We start from the raw sequence: 18860 nt of genomic DNA on the forward strand, positions 1-18860 counted from the left end.
AATTATTAACCATTAATTAATAACTAATGATTAGTGAACCTTAATTAATGATTAATACGCCTTAATTAATCATCATTAGACCTTAACTCATTATTGATAAGCAGTTATTAGCCCTTAATTAGTTATTAATGACCCCTAATTAATGATTAGTAAGCCCCAATTAATGATTAATAGGCCCTAATTTCCCCCCCCATGGTCACCTTGAAGAGGGTGACCCCGGTGCTGTAGCAGAGGCTGAGGAGGAAGAGGATGATGAAGGTCACGGCCGTCCATAGGTCGCTGGCGCCTTCCTCTTCTCCCTCCCCTTCCTCCTCCTCTCCCACCGGGACCAGGTCGGGATCTGGGGTGGGAGAAGAAGGCTTCAATGGGGAGGACACGACCAAAAACCACCCTTTTCGAGGCCACTTTTGGCCCATTTTCGCCCATTTCCCACCCAATTCTTGACCAAAACCCTCCCGTGAGCCGAGCGACCTGGAGTTCTTTGGTGCATCACCAAGAAACCACTGTTTTGGGCCAAACTGGGCTGTTTTCCACCCAATTCTTGACCAAAATTATCCTCTTAGTGAAGGGATCACAAGGCTCTGTGGTGGGCACCCCAAAACCCCACCATTTGGGGCCATTTTACCCCATTTTTCGCCCAATTCTTGACCAAAACCCTCCTATGATCAAGATGGCCATGAGGTTCTTTGGTGGCCATCCCAAAAAAGCACCATTTTTTGTCATTTTGACCCCTTTTCCACCCAATTCTTGACCAAAAGTGTCCTACAGCAAAGGAACCATGAGGATCATTGGTGGATACACAAAACCCCCCAGCAATTTGGGCCAGTTTTGGCCATTTTCCACCCAAAACCCTCCTATAAGCGAAGTGACCATGAAGGTCTTTGGTGGACACCCAAAAAAACCACCATTTTGGGCCAATTTTGGCCATTTTCTACCCAAAAACCTCTTACAAGCAAAGGGACCATGAAGGTCTTTGTTGAACACCCCCAAAAACCCCCATTTTTGGTCTTTCCCACCCATTTCCCACCCCATCCTTCTCCAACCCTCCCTGTGCCCAAAGTGACCACCAACCACCCCTGTTATTCCCCATCCCCATCCCGTTGGCCAACCCCATCCCATTGACCCTCTTGAGGCCCATTTTGGGTTGAAACCCCACCATTCTGGGGTCTTTTCCCATCCGGACATGCCCGCCCCCACCCCCTATTGAGATGCCAACCCCATAACCACGTCCCCACCACCCCACCCGGCAACGGAGCGCTCCCCCTTCAACCAAGAGTTGGCCAACGGCCTTCCGTTGGGATCAGCCTTTATTGGGGCGCGGAACGACAACCCATCCCACCCAATGAGGGCCCGGCTTAGTAGCAGGTGACGTCGGTGTCGCTGAGCACCACGGAGACGTTGACCATGGTGGGTTTACCCAGGCTCTTGTCCATGTTCTTCTGGATGAAGGTCAATGGGATCCCTTCGTGCCCAACCACGCAGGCGAAGGAGTCCCCCCGTTGCCACTCCGCCACCGGCACCCTTAGCAGGCTATAGAGGCTGAAGGCGTCGCCGTCGGCTTCGGGGCCGAAGGTGGTGAAGCTCCCGGAGGGCACGGGGCGGTCCTGGTGGGTCCAAGTGAGCAGGATGTCCCTTGGGGTGAAGCCGGTGGCCAAGCAGGTCAACGTGGCCGTCTCTTGGAGGGACAGCTCGTCGGCGGGGGGCGGGAAGACGTAGACCGATGGGGGCCTCACCACGGTGGCTATGGGGGAGGCGGGAGAGGAGGTCAAGGAGGCTGGGATTGGGCCTTTCCTATGGGGTTTAGACCCTTCCTATGGGGCTTAGTTGGCCATCACCTCCCAGTAGACCATCCCCGTTGGATGTCCCGGTGGGTTTAGACCCTTCCAGTTGACTTGGACCCTTCCTATAGGCTTAGATGACCATCGTCTCCCAGTAGACCAACCACTTCCAATGGGCTTTAGGCCCTTCCAATGGGCTTAGTTGACCATAGTCTTCCAGTAGACCATCCCTGTTGGATGCCCCAATGGGTTTAGACCTTTCCAGTTGACTTAGACCCTTCCTATCGGCTCTGTTGACCATCGTCTTCCAGTAGACCAACCTCTTCCAATGGGCTTTAGACCCTTCCAATGGGCTTAGCTGACCATCGTCTTCCAGTAGACCATCCCCGTTGGATGCCCCAATGGCCTTAGACCCTTCCAGTTGACTTAGACCCTTCCAATAGACCAAGATCTTCCTCCAGACCAACCTCTTCCAATGAGCTTTAGACCCTTCCAATGGGTTTTAGACCCTTCCTATGGGGTTTAGATCCTTCCTATGGGGCATAGACCCCACCAGTTGACCATCATTTCCCAGTAGACCGTCCCTATTGGATATCCCAATGGGTTTAGGCCCCTCCAACGGGCTTCGACCCCACCAGTTGGCCATCATCTCCCAGTCGACCATCCCCATTGGATGCCCCTTCCAGTTGACGTCGCCCCCATCCAAGCCCCATGGATCCGCAGCTCCGTGCCCTACCTAGCTCCTTCCGGATGGACCTGGTGATTGGTTCCTGGAGCTCCGGGATGCTGACGGTGCATGAGAACCTCTCCCCCGAGTTCCACTCCTCGGCACAGACCCCCAGGGAGCTGCTGAGCCGATAGAGCCCATTGGGCAGCTTCTCCAAGGGCCCCGCCACCGCGTCCAATGAGCTGCCTTTATCCCGGCTCCAGGAGAACTTCACGTCCCAATGGGATTTGAGGTTGGAAACCACGCAGGTGAGGCTGGAATTCTGATGCAGGTACAGGTCCTCCAGCGACGGGGGCAGGATGGAGACGTCCACCACGGGCTTGGGCTCTGCAAGGGGGTCGAGGGGCTCCGGACGTCGGCATCTGGGCAAATTCTACCCCATTCCATCGGCTTCCCCCCCCACATTTTCCCAGGTTTCCACGAGTTTCCACCAGATTTACACAAATTTCCCTCGGATTCCACCAGATTTCCACAATTTTCCCCAGATTTCCCCAAATTTCCGTTGAATTTCTCCAGATTTCCCCAAACCCACCTCAATTTGACCAGTGTTTTACCCAATTTTCCTCACGTTTCCATCTCCGTCATCTCCAGTCATCATCCACCATCATCAATCACCCATCTCCATCCATCCCCATCGCCCCCCATCTCCCCCCCCATCCACCCCACACCTACCCGAGCAGAAGCTGCTGATGCTGAGCTCCTTGGGGGCGCCCAGCCCCTTGTGGGTCACCCTGCAGGAGAACCGGGTGCCCAGCTCCCACTTGGCCCTGCTCACGTTCACCGCGCTCCTCGCGCCGGACTCCGCCGTGCCGTTGCAGCGCTCGCAGCCCACGTCCTCCCGCTCCACCGCCATCGGCTCTTGGTTCTCCAACCACTCCACCTTGGCGCCCGCCGCCCCATGGCCCTCGATGAGGCACAGCAGGAGGACGTCCCCCTCGGGGTGCTCCTGGTTGGGGTCGGCCAACAGCCTCATGGACAACAGGTGGGGGGGGCAGACTTGGGAACCTAAAGGGGGGGGGAGGAGGTTATGGGGGGGCATTGACCCATAGTGGTGGCCATTGACTCATAGTGGTGGCCGTTGACTCATAGTGGTGGCCATTGACCCATAATGGTGGCCGTTGAGCCATGGTGGTGGCCATTGAGCCATAGTGGTGGCCATCGACCCATAGTGGTGGCCATTGACTCATAGTGGTGGCCGTTGAGCCATAGTGGTGGCCATTGACCCATAGTAGATGCCCACCAACCCATAGTAGATGCCCCCAACCCATGGATGGTGATGCCCACCAACCCATGTTGAGCCATGGTGGTAGTCCATTGATGCCCACCAACCCATAGTGGTGGCCATGCCCCCAACCCATAGATGCCCACCAACCCATGTAGATGCCATATAGATGCCCCCAACCCATAATAGATGCCCCTAACCCATAGTAGATGCCCACAACCCATAGTAGATGCCCACCAACCCATAGTGATGTGGCCATAGATGCCCCTAACCCATAGTAGATGCCCACCAACCCATAGTAGATGCCCACCAACCCATGTTAGATGCCCCCAACCCATAGTAGATGCCCCCAACCCATAGTAGATGCCCACCAACCCATAGTAGATGCCCACCAACCCATAGTAGATGCCCACCAACCCATGTTAGATGCCCACCAACCCATGTTAGATGCCCCCAACCCATAGTAGATGCCCCCAACCCATAGTAGATGCCCACCAACCCATAGTAGATGCCCCCAACCCATAGTAGATGCCCACCAACCCATAGTAGATGCCCCCAACCCATAGTAGATGCCCACCAACCCATAGTAGATGCCCACCAACCCATGTTAGATGCCCCCAACCCATAGTAGATGCCCCCAACCCATAGTAGATGCCCACCAACCCATAGTAGATGCCCACCAACCCATAGTAGATGCCCACCAACCCATGTTAGATGCCCCCAACCCATAGTAGATGCCCCCAACCCATAGTAGATGCCCACCAACCCATAGTAGATGCCCACCAACCCATAGTAGATGCCCACCAACCCACCTTCGATGACCTCCGTGGTGCTGCTGTGGGTGCTGCTGTGCTCCACCTTGCACTGGAAGCTCTCCCCATTCAAACTGGTGGCCGGGACGATCAACTGGGAGCTGGCGCTGTAGGAGCTCTGGATCCATTGGCTGGGGAAGGTCTCGACGTCCCCCCCCACGTTGGAGACCCAAGTGATGGAGATGGGCGTTGGGAGGAAGCCCTTGGCCAAGCAGCCAATGGAGACCGGGTCCAGGCAGTCGCAGGGCAGCAATGGGTAGACATGGGGAGAGGTGGCTGGGTCTGCAATGGGGAAGGAGACACCATTGAGGACCCATAGGAGGAGGTCAATGGGGACCTAAAGGGGGTCAATGGGGATGGACGGAGCTAAAGGGGGTCAATGGGGACCTAAAGGGGGTCAATGGGGACCTAAAGGGGGTCAATGGGGATGGAAGGAGCTAAAGGGGGTCAATGGGGACCTAAAGGGGGTCAATGGGGATGGAAGGAGCTAAAGGGGGTCAATGGGGATGGAAGGAGCTAAAGGGGGTCAATGGGGATGGAAGGAGCTAAAGGGGGTCAATGGGGATGGAAGGAGCTAAAGGGGGTCAATGGGGATGGAAGGAGCTAAAGGGGGTCAATGGGGATGGAAGGAGCTAAAGGGGGTCAATGGGGACCTAAAGGGGGTCAATGGGGATGGAAGGACCCAAAGGGGGTCAATGGGGACCTCAAGGGGGTCAATGGGGACGGAAGGAGCTAAAGGAGAAGTCAATGGGGGAGGCTCCATAAGGCCCTAAAGGAGAAGTGGGTTTGGTGGTGGCCCCAAAGAGGAAGCGGGAGCCCCGTGCCCCATAGGAGCAGGTCAATGGGGTGGGAAGTTCCGCCTAGGTCTGGTTCCCAGCTCCTCAATGGGGTCACCCCATAGGGGCAATGGGGACGCAAGGAGAGGAGGCAGGAGGAGGTGGAGGAGCAATGGTGAGAGGGTAAATGGGGCTTAAAGGGGTGGTAAAGTGGGCTTTAAATGGGCTTAAAATGGGGTTAAAGTGGGCTTGAATTGGGGTTAAAGTGGGCTTAAAATGGGGTTAAACTGGGTTTAAAATGGGGTTAAACTGGGCTTAAAATGGAGCTAAAGTGGGCTTAAAGTGGGCTTGAATTGGGGTTAAAGTGGGGTTAAACTGGGTTTGAATTGGGGTTAAAATGGGGCTAAAGTGGGCTTAAAGTGGGGCTAAAGTGGGCTTAAAGTGGGCTTGAATTGGGTTTAAAGTGGGGTTAAACTGGGTTTGAATTGGGGTTAAACTGGGCTTAAATGGGTTAAATTGGGGTTAAAATGGGGTTAAACTGGGCTTGAATTGGGGTTAAGAAGGGCTTAAAGTGGGGTTAAACTGGGCTTAAATTGCGGTTAAAGAGGCCTTAAAGTGGGCTTAAATTGGGCTTAAAATGGACTTAAAATGGTCTTAAAGTGGGGTTAAAGTGGGCTTAGATTGGGTTTAAAATGGTTTAAATTGGGCTTAAAATGGTCTTAAATTGGGCTTAAACTGGGCTTGAATTGGGGTTAAATTTGTTTAAATTTGGATTAGACTAGGTTTAAACTGGGGTGAAATTGGGGTTAAAATGGACTTAAAATGGGCTTGAACTGGGGTTAAACTGGGTTTAAAACGGCTTTAAATAGGGTAAAATTGGGCTTAAAGTGGGGTTGAATTGGGGTTAAACTGAGCTTGGAATGGGCTTAAAGTGGGTTTAGAATGGACTTAAAACGGGCTTAAAGTGGGTTTAAAATGGACTTAAAATGGGCTTAAAATGGGCTTAAAGTGGGTTTAAAATTGGCTTAAAATGGGCTTAAAATGGGTTTAAAATGGACTTAAAATGGGTTTAAAATGGGCTTAAAATTGGCTTAAAGTGGGTTTAAAATGGACTTAAAGTGGGTTTAAAATGGGCTTAAAGTGGGTTTAAAATGGACTTAAAATGGACTTAAAATGGGCTTGAACTGGGGTTCAACTGGGTTTTAAACAGATTTAAATAGGGTAAAATTGGGCTTAAAGTGGGGTTGAATTGGGGTTAAACTGAGCTTGGAATGGGCTTAAAGTGGGTTTAGAATGGACTTAAAATGGGCTTAAAGTGGGTTTAAAATGGACTTAAAATGGGCTTAAAATGGACTTAAAGTGGGTTTAAAATGGACTTAAAATGGGTTTAAAATGGACTTAAGATGCACTTAAAATGGGTTTAAAATGGACTTAAAATGGGTTTAAAATGGACTTAAAATGGGCTTAAAATTGGCTTAAAGTGGGTTTAAAATGGACTTAAAATGGGTTTAAAATCGGCTTGAATTGGGGTTAAAATGGGTTTAAAATTGACTTAAACTGGTTTTAAACTGGGCTCTATGGGTCCCTATGGGTCTCTATGGGGAGCCATGGGGCTGCCCCACAGCAGGTGTCAGGCAGGAAACAGGAAGTGTTGGGGGGAAGGGCCTCATTGCACCATGTGTGGGGCAGAGCTGCTGCCATGCGGGTAAGGCTTTCCCTATGGGGCTCTATGGGGCTGGGGTCCCTATGGGGCATTATGGGCCTCTGCAGGACTCTATGGGGCTGGGGATTGCTATGGGTCTCTATGGGTCTCTATGGGTCTGGGGAACCCTATGGGGCCCTATGTGGCTCTATGGGGATGGGGGTCCCTATGGGGCTCTATGGGGCTGGGGGCCCCTATGGAGCTCTATGGGGCTCTATGGGGTCTCTATGGGTCCCTATAGGGCAGGGAGTCCGCTATGGGGCTAGATACAGCTAAGCTATAGTGTGGGGCTCCTATGGGGTAGAAGACCCTATGGGGAAGGGGGATTTATGGGGCAGGGGCTTGCTATGGGGCAGAAGCTCACTATGGGGCAGGGGGGCAGCTGAGCGGTACCATGGGGTCCCTATAGTGTAGGGGATCCTATGGGGCAGGGTTCCCTATAGAGTAGAGGGTCCCTATGGGGCAGGGTTTTCTATGGGGCTGGCTCCAGCTGAGCTGTGCTATGGGGTCCCTATAGTGTAAGGGTCCCTATAGGGCAGAGGGTCCCTATGGGGCAGTTGAGCTGTGCTATGGGGTCCCTATAGAGCAGGGATCCCTATGGGGCAGGGGGTCCCTATGGGGCTGGCTCCAGCTGAGCTGTGCTATAGAGACCCTATAGAGCAAGGGGTTCCTATGGAGCAGGGGTTTCTATGGGGCTGGATCCAGCTGAGCTGTGCTATGGGGTCCCTATGGGGCAGGGGTCACTATAGAGCAGGGGGTCCCTATGGGTCCCGCTGAGCTGTACTACAGGGACCCTATAGAGCAGTGGGGGACCTATGGGGCAGGGGTCCCTATGGGGCAGCTGAGCTGTGCTATGGGGACCCTATAGAGCAAGGGGAACCTATAGGGCATGGGTCCCTATGGGGCAGCTGAGCTGTGCTATAGGGACCCTATAGAGCAAGGGGAACCTATAGGGCATGGGTCCCTATGGGGCAGCTGAGCTGTGCTATAGGGACCCTATAGAGCAGGGGGGACCTATAGGGCAGGGGTTCCCTATGGGGCAGCTGAGCTGTGCTATAGGGACCCTATAGAGCAGGGGGGACCTATAGGGCAGGGGTCCCTATGGGGCAGCTGAGCTGTGCTATAGGGACCCTATAGAGCAGGGGGGACCTATAGGGCAGGGGTCCCTATGGGGTCCCTATAGGGGGCAGCTGAGCTGTACTATAGGGACCCTATAGAGCAGGGGGGACCTATAGGGCAGGGGGTCCCTATGGGGCAGCTGAACTGTGCTATAGGGACCCTATAAAGCAGGGGGTCCCTATGGAGCAGGGGGTCCCTATGGGGCTGGCTCCAGCTGAGCTGTGCTATAGGGACCCTATAGAGCAGGGGGGGACCTATAGGGCAGGGGTTCCCTATGGGGCAGCTGAGCTGTGATATAGGGACCCTATAGAGCAGGGGGGACCTATAGGGCAGGGGTCCCTATGGGGCAGGGGTCCCTATAGGGCAGGGGGTTACTATGGGGCAGGGGAGGGCTATAGGGGGCAGCTGAGCTGTACTATAGGGACCCTATAGAGCAGGGGGGGTACCTATGGGGCAGGGGGTCCCTATAGGGCAGCTGAGCTGTGCTATAGGGACCCTATAAAGCAGGGGTCCCTATGGAGCAGGGGGTCCCTATGGGGCTGGCTCCAGCTGAGCTGTGCTATAGGGACCCTATAGAGCAGGGGGGGACCTACAGGGCAGGGGGTCCCTATGGGGCAGCTGAGCTGTACTATACCCTGTAGAGCAAGGGGGACCTATAGGGCAGGGGTCCCTATAGGGCAGGGGGTTGCTATAGGGCAGGGGAGGGCTATAGGGGGCAGCTGAGCTGTACTATAGGGACCCTATAGAGCAGGGGGGGACCTATAGGGCAGGGGTTCCCTATGGGGCAGCTGAGCTGTGCTATAGGGACCCTATAGAGCAGGGGGGGACCTATAGGGCAGGGGTCCCTATAGGGGCAGGGGTCCCTATAGGCCAGGGGGTTGCTATGGGGCAGGGAAGGGCTATAGGGGGCAGCTGAGCTGTACTATAGGGACCCTATAGAGCAGGGGGGGACCTATAGGGCAGGGGGGTCCCTATAGGGCAGCTGAGCTGTACTATGGGGTCCCTATAGTGTAGGGGGGTCCCTATAGGGCAGGGGGGCTCCTCAAGGTCCCTGTGGGTGCTATGGGGTCCCTATGGGTCACTTTGGGGTCCCTATGGGTGCTCTTAAGGTGCCCATGTTGCCCTTAAGGTCCCATTAAGGTGCCTTTGGGTGCTCTTAAGATGGTCTTAGGGTCCCTTGGGGTCCCTATGGGTCCCTATAGGTGCCTATGGGTTCTTATGGGTCCCTATGGGTGCCATTAGGTCCCTATGGATCCCTATAGGTCAGTATGGGTCCTTATGGGTCAGTATGGGTCCCTATGGGTGCCATTAGGTCCCTATGGGTGCTTTTAAGGTGCCCATGGAGCCCTAACCCTAACCCATTATGTCCCTATGGGTCCCTATGGGTGCTATTGGGTCCCTATGGGTCCCTATGGGTGCCATTAGGTCCCTATGGGTCCCTATGGGAGGCATTAGGTCCCTATGAGTCCCTATGGGTCCCTATGGGTGCCTATAGGTGCCTATGGGTGCCTTAGGTCCCTATGTGTCCCTATAGGTCCCTATGGGAGCCATTAGGTCCCTATGAGTCCCTATGGGTCCCTATAGGTGCCTATGGGTCCCTATAGGTGCCTATGGGTGCCATTAGGTGCCTATGGGTCCCCCTTACGATGCTCTAACGCCCCCTATATGCTCCCTCCCCACTGCAGCGCCCGCGACGTCCCCTTCGCTGTTCCCATTGGTGTCCTGCGGCGCCGGCCCCACAGCGAGCCCCATAGCGGGGTGCCTGGCGTCCGGCTTCACCCCATTGCCCGTGACCATGACCTGGACCATGGCCGGGGGGGGACCCCCATCCGTGCCCCCCCCCTCGTACCCGGCCTCTAGGCCCACCGAGGGGCGCTATAGGCAGGCGAGCGCCGTGGCGGTGCCTGTGGGGCAGAGGGAGGCCACGTGCGCCGTGGGGCACCGGGCCACGGGGTTCAGCGGCAGCGTGGTCGTCAATGGTGAGTGATGGGGGAATGGGGGGGAATGGGGTAAAAATGGGGTGAAAATGGAGTGTAATGGGGTTATAATGGGGAATAATGGGGTTATAATGGGGTTTAATGGGGTATAATGGGGTTATAATGGGGTTTAATGGGGTATAATGGGGTATAATGGGGTTATAATGGGGTATAATGGGGTATAATGGGGTATAATGGGGCTTAATGGGGTATAATGGGGATATAATGGGGTTATAATGGGGTATAATGGGGTTATAATGGGGTTATAGGGGGTTATAATGGGGTATAATGGGGTTTAATGGGGTATAATGGGGTATAATGGGGTATAATGGGGTATAATGGGGTTATAATGGGGTTATAATGGGGTTATAATGGGGTATAATGGGGTATAATGGGGTTATAATGGGGTATAATGGGGTTATAATGGGGTATAATGGGGTATAATGGGGTATAATGGGGTTATAATGGGGTATAATGGGGTATAATGGGGTTATAATGGGGGATAATGGGGTATAATGGGGTTATAATGGGGGATAAGGGGGTTATAATGGGGTGAAATGGGGCTAAAATAGGATAAAATTGGGTTAAAATGGGGTATAATGGGTTGAAAGGGGGGAAATGGGTTTAAACTGGTCTTAAATGGGGTTAAAATGGTGTAAAATGTGGTGATATGGGGTAAACCAGGGTAAAATAGGTTATAAAGGGGTTAAATTGGGTAAATGGGTGTAAATGGTGTTAAAATGAGGATAAAATGGGTTAAATTGGGGTAAAATGGGTTAAAACGGTGTAAAGTTCAGTTAAAATGGGTTATAATGTGTTAAAATGGGTTATAATGTGTTAAAATGGGTTATAATGGGGTTAAAATGGGTTGAAATCGGTTAAAATTGGGCTAAATGAGGTTTAAACGGGGTGAAGTGGGGTTAAACTTGCTCTTCTTTATGTCCTCCACCTTCCCCTTTTCATCCTCTTCCTCTTCCATCTTCTCCTCCATTTTCCTCTCCTTTTCCTTGTCCTTGCCCTCCTCCATCTCCTTCTCTTCTCCTTCTTCTCGTCTTCCTCCTCCATCTCTTCCTCCTCCATCTCCTTCTCCTCCATCTCTTCTCCTTCTCTTCTCCATCTTCATCTTCTCCTCCATCTCCTTCTCCTCCATCTCCTCTTTTCCATCTTCTCCTCCATCTTCTCTTCTTCCTCCTCCATCTTCTCTTCCTCCTTCTTCTCTCTTCTTCCTTCTCCATCTCTTCCTCTTCCTCCCCCATCTCCTTCTTCTCCATCTTCTCCTTCTCTTCTTCCTCCTCCATCTCTTCCTCTTCCTCCTCCATCTCCATCTCCTCCATCTCTTCTTCTTCTCTTCTCCATCTTCTCCTCCTCCTTCTCCTTCTCTTCCTCCTCCATCTCCATCTCCTTCTCTTCTCCTTCTCCTCTCTTCTTCCTCCTCCATCTCTTCCTCCTCCTCCTCCATCTCCTTCTCCTCCATCTCTTCTCCTTATCTTCTCCATCTTCATCTTCTCCTCCATCTCCTTCTCCGCCATCTCCTCTTTTCCATCTTCTCCTCCATCTTCTCTTCTTCCTCCTCCATCTTCTCTTCCTCCTTCTTCTCTCTTCTTCCTTCTCCATCTCTTCCTCTTCCTCCCCCATCTCCTTCTTCTCCATCTTCTCCTTCTCTTCTTCCTCCTCCATCTCTTCCTCTTCCTCCTCCATCTCCATCTCCTCCATCTCTTCTTCTTCTCTTCTCCATCTTCTCCTCCTCCTTCTCCTTCTCTTCCTCCTCCATCTCCATCTCCTTCTCTTCTCCTTCTCCTCTCTTCTTCCTCCTCCATCTCTTCCTCCTCCTCCTCCATCTCCTTCTCCTCCATCTCTTCTCCTTATCTTCTCCATCTTCATCTTCTCCTCCATCTCCTTCTCCTCCATCTCCTCTTTTCCATCTTCTCCTCCATCTTCTCTTCTTCCTCCTCCATCTTCTCTTCCTCCTTCTTCTCTCTTCTTCCTTCTCCATCTCTTCCTCTTCCTCCCCCATCTCCTTCTTCTCCATCTTCTCCTTCTCTTCTTCCTCCTCCATCTCTTCCTCTTCCTCCTCCATCTCCATCTCCTCCATCTCTTCTTCTTCTCTTCTCCATCTTCTCCTCCTCCTTCTCCTTCTCTTCCTCCTCCATCTCCATCTCCTTCTCTTCTCCTTCTCCTCTCTTCTTCCTCCTCCATCTCTTCCTCCTCCTCCTCCATCTCCTTCTCCTCCATCTCTTCTCCTTCTCTTCTCCATCTTCATCTCCTCCATCTCCTTCTCCTCCATCTCCCCTTTTCCATCTTCTCCTCCATCTTATCTTCTTCCTCCTCCATCTTCTCTTCCTCCTTCTTCTCTCCCTTCTCCATCTCTTCCTCCCCCATCTCCTTCTTCTCCATCTTCTCCTTCTCTTCTTCCTCCTCCATCTCCTTCTCCATCTCTTCTTCTTCTCTTCTCCATCTTCTCCTCCTCCTTCTCCTTCTCTTCCTCCTCCATCTTCATCTCCTTCTCTTCTCCTCTCTTCTTCCTCCTCCATCTCCTCCTCCTCCTCCTCACCCCCCTCCACCCCCCCCCCCAGTGTCCCCCCCCTCCCGCTCTCTCCCCCCCCACCTCGAGGTCCTCCACTCCTGCTCCGGGGGCTCCGTCCACCTCCTCTGCTCGGCCTCGGGCTTCTCCCCTCTCCCCCTGCGCCTCCAATGGCTCCTGGACTCGGTGCCCGTGGACCCGGCCCCGCTCCTCATCGAGGGCCCCAACGCGGACGGGACCTTCCGGGCCAGCGCCCGCCTCAACCTCACCATGGACCAATGGCAGGAGAAGACCGTGGCGTGCGGCGTCACCCACCCGGGCACCAGCACCAGCCTCGAGGTGCCCGCCAGCAAATGCTTCAGTGAGTGCGGACCTGGAGGGCTCCATGGGGCTCCGGTGGGTGGTGGGGGGCTCCATTGCGTTGCATTGGGCTCCGTTGGGTGGTGGGGTCTTCGTTGGGTGGTGGGGGCTCCATTGGGTTCCATTGGCTTCATTGGGTGGTGGGGGCTTCATTGGGTGGTGGGGGCTCCATTGGGTTCCATTGGCTTCGTTGGGTGGTGGGGGCTTCATTGGGTGGTGGGGGCTCCATTGGGTTCCATTGGCTTCATTGGGTTCCATTGGCTTCATTGGGTGGTGGGGACTTCATTGGGTGGTGGGGGCTCCATTGGGTTCCATTGGCTTCGTTGGGTGGTGGGGGCTTCATTGGGTGGTGGGGGCTCCATTGGGTTCCATTGGCTTCGTTGGGTGGTGGGGGCTTCATTGGGTGGTGGGGGCTTCATTGGGTGGTGGGGGCTTCATTGGGTGGTGGGGGCTTCATTGGGTGGTGGGGGCTCCATTGGGTTCTATTGACTTCGTTGAGTGGTGGGGGCTTTGTTGGGTGGTGGGGTCTTCATTGGGCTCCATTGGGTGGTGGGGGCTTCATTGGGTTCCATTGGCTTCATTGGGTGGTGGGGTCTTCATTGGGCTCCATTGGGTGGTGGGGGCTCCATTGGGTTCCATTGGCTTCATTTGGTGGTGGGGTCTTCATTGGGTGGTGGCATCTCCGTTGGGTTCCATTGACTTCATTGGGTGGTGGCATCTTCGTTGGGTTCCATTGACTTTGTTGGGTGGTGGCGTCTCCATTGGGCTTCATTGGGTGGTGGCACCTCCATAGGGCCCCATTGACCTTCAGTTGGGTGGTGGCACCTCCATAGGGCCCAACCGGAGCCCCTTTGGATGGCGGCACCTCCATTGGTCTCCTCTCCCCTTGCCAGGCACCCCTCCGGACTCGAGCGCCATCCAAGTCTTCGTCCTGCCCCCGTCCCCATTGGACCTTTACGTGTCCCAGAGCCCCCGGCTCCGCTGCGTGGCCACCAGTTTACCCAGTGACGAGGGCCTGGAGATCACCTGGAGCAAGGACCAAGGCCGGACCCTGAGCTCCAACCTCCTCCAAGTCAAGGCCCAGTTCAACGGCACCTTCACGGCCACCAGAGAGGTCCTGGTGTCCACCAGCGACTGGGAGAACGGGATCGCCTTCAACTGCAAGGTCCAGCACAGGGACCTGCCCTCTCCCATCAGCCGCAGCATCGCCAAGAAGCCAGGTAGGGAGCCACAGGGTGGTGGCATCTCCATAGAGTTCCATTCACGGTGGTTATGGGGTGATGGGATCTGTGTTTGTGGTGGTTATGGGGTCTCTGGGCTCACATTGGGTTGGTTCGGGTGATGGCATCTCAATGGGGTCCATTTTGCAATGGCTTTGGGGTGGTGGCATCTCCATAGGGTTCAGTTTATGGTGGTTATGGGGTCTCTGGCATCCCATTGGGTTGGTTTGGGTGATGGCATCTCAATGGGGTTCCCCTATAATCGATTTGGTTGGTGGCGGCATCTCAATGGGGTTCAGTTCATAGTGGCTATGGGGCTCTGTGGCCTCAGTTCAGGTGCTTATGGGGTCTCCGGCATCACATTGGGTTGGTTCAGGTGCTGGCATCTCAGTGGGGTCCCCCCATCATGGATTTGGGTGGTGGTGGCACCTCCATAAGGTTCCCTTTATGGCCGCTCTGGGCTGATGGGCTTCATTCCACAGTGGTTATGGGGCGTCCCAAACCCCGATCCACATCACCACGATCCCGATGGCACCTCAATGAGTTGTTCCCTCCACACACACACACACATTGTGTCCGTCCCCCCCTATAGGCAAGCGCTTGACCCCCAGCGTCTACCTGTTCGCCCCTCCTTTGGAGGAGCTGAGCAGCTCCCGCCCCACGTTGAGCTTGACGTGCCTGGTGCGAGGCTTCTACCCCGAGGCCATCTCGGTGGAGTGGCAGAAGAACCAGGACCCGGTGGAGGCGTCGAGCTTCGAGACGACGCCGGCCATGAAGGAGAAGATGGGAGACACCTCCTTCTTCCTGTACAGCCGATTGGAGGTGAAGAGGGAGGAGTGGAGCAAGGGGACGACCTTCGTGTGCATGGTGGTGCACGAGGGGCTGCCCATGCGGTTCATCCAGCGCAGCATCAACAGGAGCCCCGGTAAAAGGAAGTGAGGTGGTGGCGTCTCTATGGGGCTGGGAATAAAGGAGGAGATGGCTCAAGCGGTGCGTGTGGTTCTATGGGGAGAGGGTGGTGGATGGAGGCGGGTGATGGATGGAGGTGGGTGATGATGATGGAGATCGAGATGGGTGGAAGTGGGTGGAGATGGATGAGGGGTGATGGTGGTGATGGATGGAGATGGATGGTGGGTGATGATGATGATGGATGGAAATGATGGATGGAGGTGGATGATGGAGACGGAGATGACGGAGGTGGATGGAGATGGGTGGACATGGGTGGAGGTGGATGATGGGTGATGATGATGGGTGGAGATGGAGGTGGATGGAGGTGGATGATGGATGAAGATGATGGAGACAGGTGGAGGTTGATGGAGATGGATGAAGGTGGATGATGGATGATGATGATGATGGTGATGGATGGACGAAAGGAACTGGACCTTCCTCCCATCTACGGGGGCAAGAGGTGGAAGAAGAACTGATGGGAGGTGGATGGGGATGGGTGGACATGGATGGACATGGATGGACATGGATGGAGATGGATGATGGATGATGGATTTTCCAAGTAAATTTGGGAAAATCCATGGAAAATTACAGAAACTGGGGGGGGGGGGGTAATGAGGAAATTTGAGGAAAATCTGGGAAAATGAGGGTGAAACCAGGAGAAATTGGGGAAGATTGGGAAAACAGGGGGGAAACGGAGAAAATCTGAGGAAAACTTGGGCAAACTGGGGGGAAATGGAAGAAATTTTGGGGAGATTGGGAAAATCAGGCAGAAACTGAGGGAAAACGGGCAAAATTTGGGCAAAATCAGGAGGAAACTGAAGAAATTTGGGGAAATTGTGGAAAATTGGGTGAAATGAGGGGCCAAGGAAGGAAATTTCTGGGCGAAATTCTGGGTGAAATCAGGGGAAATCAGGAAAAAACTGAGGGCAAATAGAGGAAAATTTGGGTGGAAACAGAAAAAAATAGGTGGAAATGGGGATAATTGGGGGAAATTGAGGGAATTTGAAGCAAATTGAGGCAAACTTGGGGAAACCGGGGGGAAACCGAGGCAATTTGAGGAAAATTTGGGGAAATAAATGAAAAAGTGGGAAAATTTGAGGCACATTTGGGCAAATTAGGGGAAAATGGAAATTTGGGGAAAAATCAGAGGAATCAGGGAAGAACTGAGGGAATTTGAGGAATATTGAGGGAAATTGGGAGAAATCTGAGGAAAAATGGGGGAATTGAGGAAATTTAGGGGTATTTGTATGGATAATGGATGGAGGTGGATGGAGATGGTGGATGGAGAAGGATGGAGAAGGATGGAGATGGATGGAGATGGATGGATGGAGATGATGATGGATGGAGATGATGATGGATGGAGATGATGATGGATGGAGATGATGATGGATGGAGATGGATGGATGGATGGAGATGATGATGGATGGAGATGGATGGCTGGAGATGATGATGGATGGAGATGATGGTGGATGGAGATGATGATGGATGGACCACCATGTCCCCCCCTGTCCCCACCTGCAGAGATGCTCCTCCCTGAGGACCTTTGCCATGGTGACCCCGATGTGGCCAATGGGCCCTGGGACACCGTCGCTGTCTTCATCACCCTCTTCCTCCTCAGCGTCTGCTACAGCGCCACCGTCACCCTCTGCAAGGTGGGGGTCCTATGGGGCCTCCTATGGGGCCTATGGGGCCCATGGGTGGTGGGGAAGGGGGAGAGATGGAGGTGCTGTGGGAGGTGGAGGAGGATTGGGGGTTCCATAGGTGGTTGGAGGGTGGTGGGATGGGTCATTGGGTGAGGTTGGCCATTGGTTGGTCATTGGGTGGTCATTGAGTGGTCACCGAGTGATGGTTGGCCATTGGGTGGTCACTGGGTGATGGTTGGCCATTGGTTGGCCATTGGTTGGTCATTGGGTGGTCATTGGGTGGTCATTGGGTCATTGGGTGATGGTTGGCATTGGGTGGTCATTGGTTGGCCACTGATTGGTTGTTGGCCATTGGTTGGTCATTGGGTGGTCACTGGTTGATGGTTGGCCATTGGTTGGCCATTGGTTGGTCATTGGGTGGTCACTGGTTGATGGTTGGCCATTGGTTGGCCATTGGTTGGTCATTGGGTCATGGGGTGGTCATTGGTTGATGGCTGTTCCCCATCCGCAGGTCAAGTGGGTCCTGGCCACCCTCCTCCACCTCAAGCCAAGCCCCCCGCCCCACTACAAGAACGTCATGAACCACGCGGTCTAAAGCGGGGGGGTCTCCCATTGGCTGCTGGAGACGAAGCCACCAGGAGACCCAATGGGAGGGGTGGGAGGGGAGGGATGGACAACGGGCGGCCATGGCCATTGGAGAGGAACAGGAGGCTCCAGGAGGGGGCTCCTGTCCCTGTCCTCCACCCCTGGGTCCTTCCCAGCCCCATCTTGGGGTGAGGAGATACGGAGAAGGGGGACCCACAAACACCTGAGGTGGTGTAAGGGATAGCCATCAGGTCTACCTCCTATGGGGGGGGCTATCAGGTCTACCTGTGTTATGTCTAGGGTCTGTATTAGGGCCATCAGGTCTACCTATAACAGGGACGCATAGGGCTAGGGCTAGCATTACGGCTATCAGGTCTACTTGTATTATGGTCTGCCTACCAGGTGTAATGGTTATCACGCATTGGGTCCATTAGGTCTACCTGCATTAGGTCTACCAGGTCTACCCATAATAGCTCTACTGAGGGTCCCCACACCTGGCACCCTCTAGGACCCACAGCTGCAGCTGTGCAGCGGTCCTGGCCCAAAATAGCCCCCCAAAAGCCCCATTTCTGCCCCGTTTTGCCCTCAGCAACCACCAATTCTCGCTTTCGACCGCAACGCTTTGACCGTTTCCCCCTTTTTTGGCCCCGAAAGCACTTTCATGGCCCAAAAAAGGGGCACTTGATGGGAAAACAAGGTCCTTTTTTGGGGGGAAAAACACCTGGTTTGTGGCAATAACTTGTTTGGAGAGAAAACGAAACGTTTCGGATGGCAAAGAGCAAACGTGGCCCAAAAGAGGGTTCTGAGGGGGGAAAATTGTCGTTTTCAGGCCAAACAACCCAAAAATGGTGATTAAAAAACAGGTTCGGGGGGGGGAGGGAATCTATCATTTTGGGTCTAAAATCCTCATTTTAAGGAAAAAAAAAAGCCCACTTTGTTCGGTGGCAAAAACTCTTCATTTGACCGCAATAAAACCATCATTTTAAGGCAAAAAAACCCACCTGATTTTAAGGCAAAACCCTTCATTTTAAGGCGAGACTCCCCCCCCGGTTTGGGTCAAAACAAGTCATTAAAAGGTTAAAACAGGCTCGTTTTAAGGCAAAAAAAGGGTGTTTAAGGCAAAAAAGTAATAATTTCAGTGCAACCCCCCTAATTTTATGCCCCTTCCCCTCGATTTGATGCCCAAACCAGCATTTTTGGTGCAAAAAGCAGTATTTTATGAGCAAACCACGTTTTATCACCAAAACCCACAAGTTTTACAGCAGAAATACATTTTAGGGCAAAACCACACTTTTTAGAGCAAACCCCACGCATTTTAGGGCCAAAACTATGCAATTTAGGACAAAACCCCACTTTTTAGGGCAAAAGCACACATTTTAGGGTAAACCCCACATGTTTTACAGCAAACCCACACATTTGTAACACGGAAAGCACACACTTTAGGGCAAAACCACACATTTTACAGCAAAAC

General features: G+C 53.5%; 2 long non-coding RNA genes and 2 gene segments (V, D, J or C); 2 read left to right on the forward strand and 2 right to left on the reverse strand.

Moving 5' to 3' along the window:
• Positions 1–1335: 1335 nt before the first annotated feature.
• LOC134172708 (Ig mu chain C region secreted form-like) lies at positions 1336–5302 on the reverse strand. The segment is given in 5 exon segments: positions 1336–1741; positions 2515–2832; positions 3178–3510; positions 4540–4876; positions 5243–5302. Coding segments are annotated over 5 exon segments (1434 nt in total).
• A 1585-nt stretch (positions 5303–6887) lies between these two features.
• On the forward strand, positions 6888–17460 carry LOC134172711 (Ig gamma-3 chain C region-like). The segment is given in 7 exon segments: positions 6888–7020; positions 9822–10115; positions 12686–12994; positions 13887–14213; positions 14806–15138; positions 16683–16813; positions 17316–17460. Coding segments are annotated over 7 exon segments (1596 nt in total).
• LOC134172713 (uncharacterized) lies at positions 7375–8499 on the forward strand. The gene is made up of 5 exons (XR_009967981.1): positions 7375–7425; positions 7461–7541; positions 7607–7683; positions 8111–8282; positions 8420–8499. It is a non-coding gene; the product is annotated as an uncharacterized LOC134172713 (long non-coding RNA).
• LOC134172714 (uncharacterized) lies at positions 8265–9005 on the reverse strand. Its single transcript, XR_009967982.1, has 3 exons — positions 8790–9005; positions 8632–8725; positions 8265–8458 (listed from the first exon to the last, which is right to left on the reverse strand). It is a non-coding gene; the product is annotated as an uncharacterized LOC134172714 (long non-coding RNA).
• Positions 17461–18860: the final 1400 nt, after the last annotated feature.

This window comes from Pezoporus occidentalis, unplaced genomic scaffold (assembly GCF_034315485.1).
Source record: "Pezoporus occidentalis ecotype Australia unplaced genomic scaffold, CSIRO_AGI_Poc_V1 ctg468, whole genome shotgun sequence".
In the NCBI taxonomy this organism is placed as follows: domain Eukaryota; kingdom Metazoa; phylum Chordata; class Aves; order Psittaciformes; family Psittacidae; genus Pezoporus; species Pezoporus occidentalis.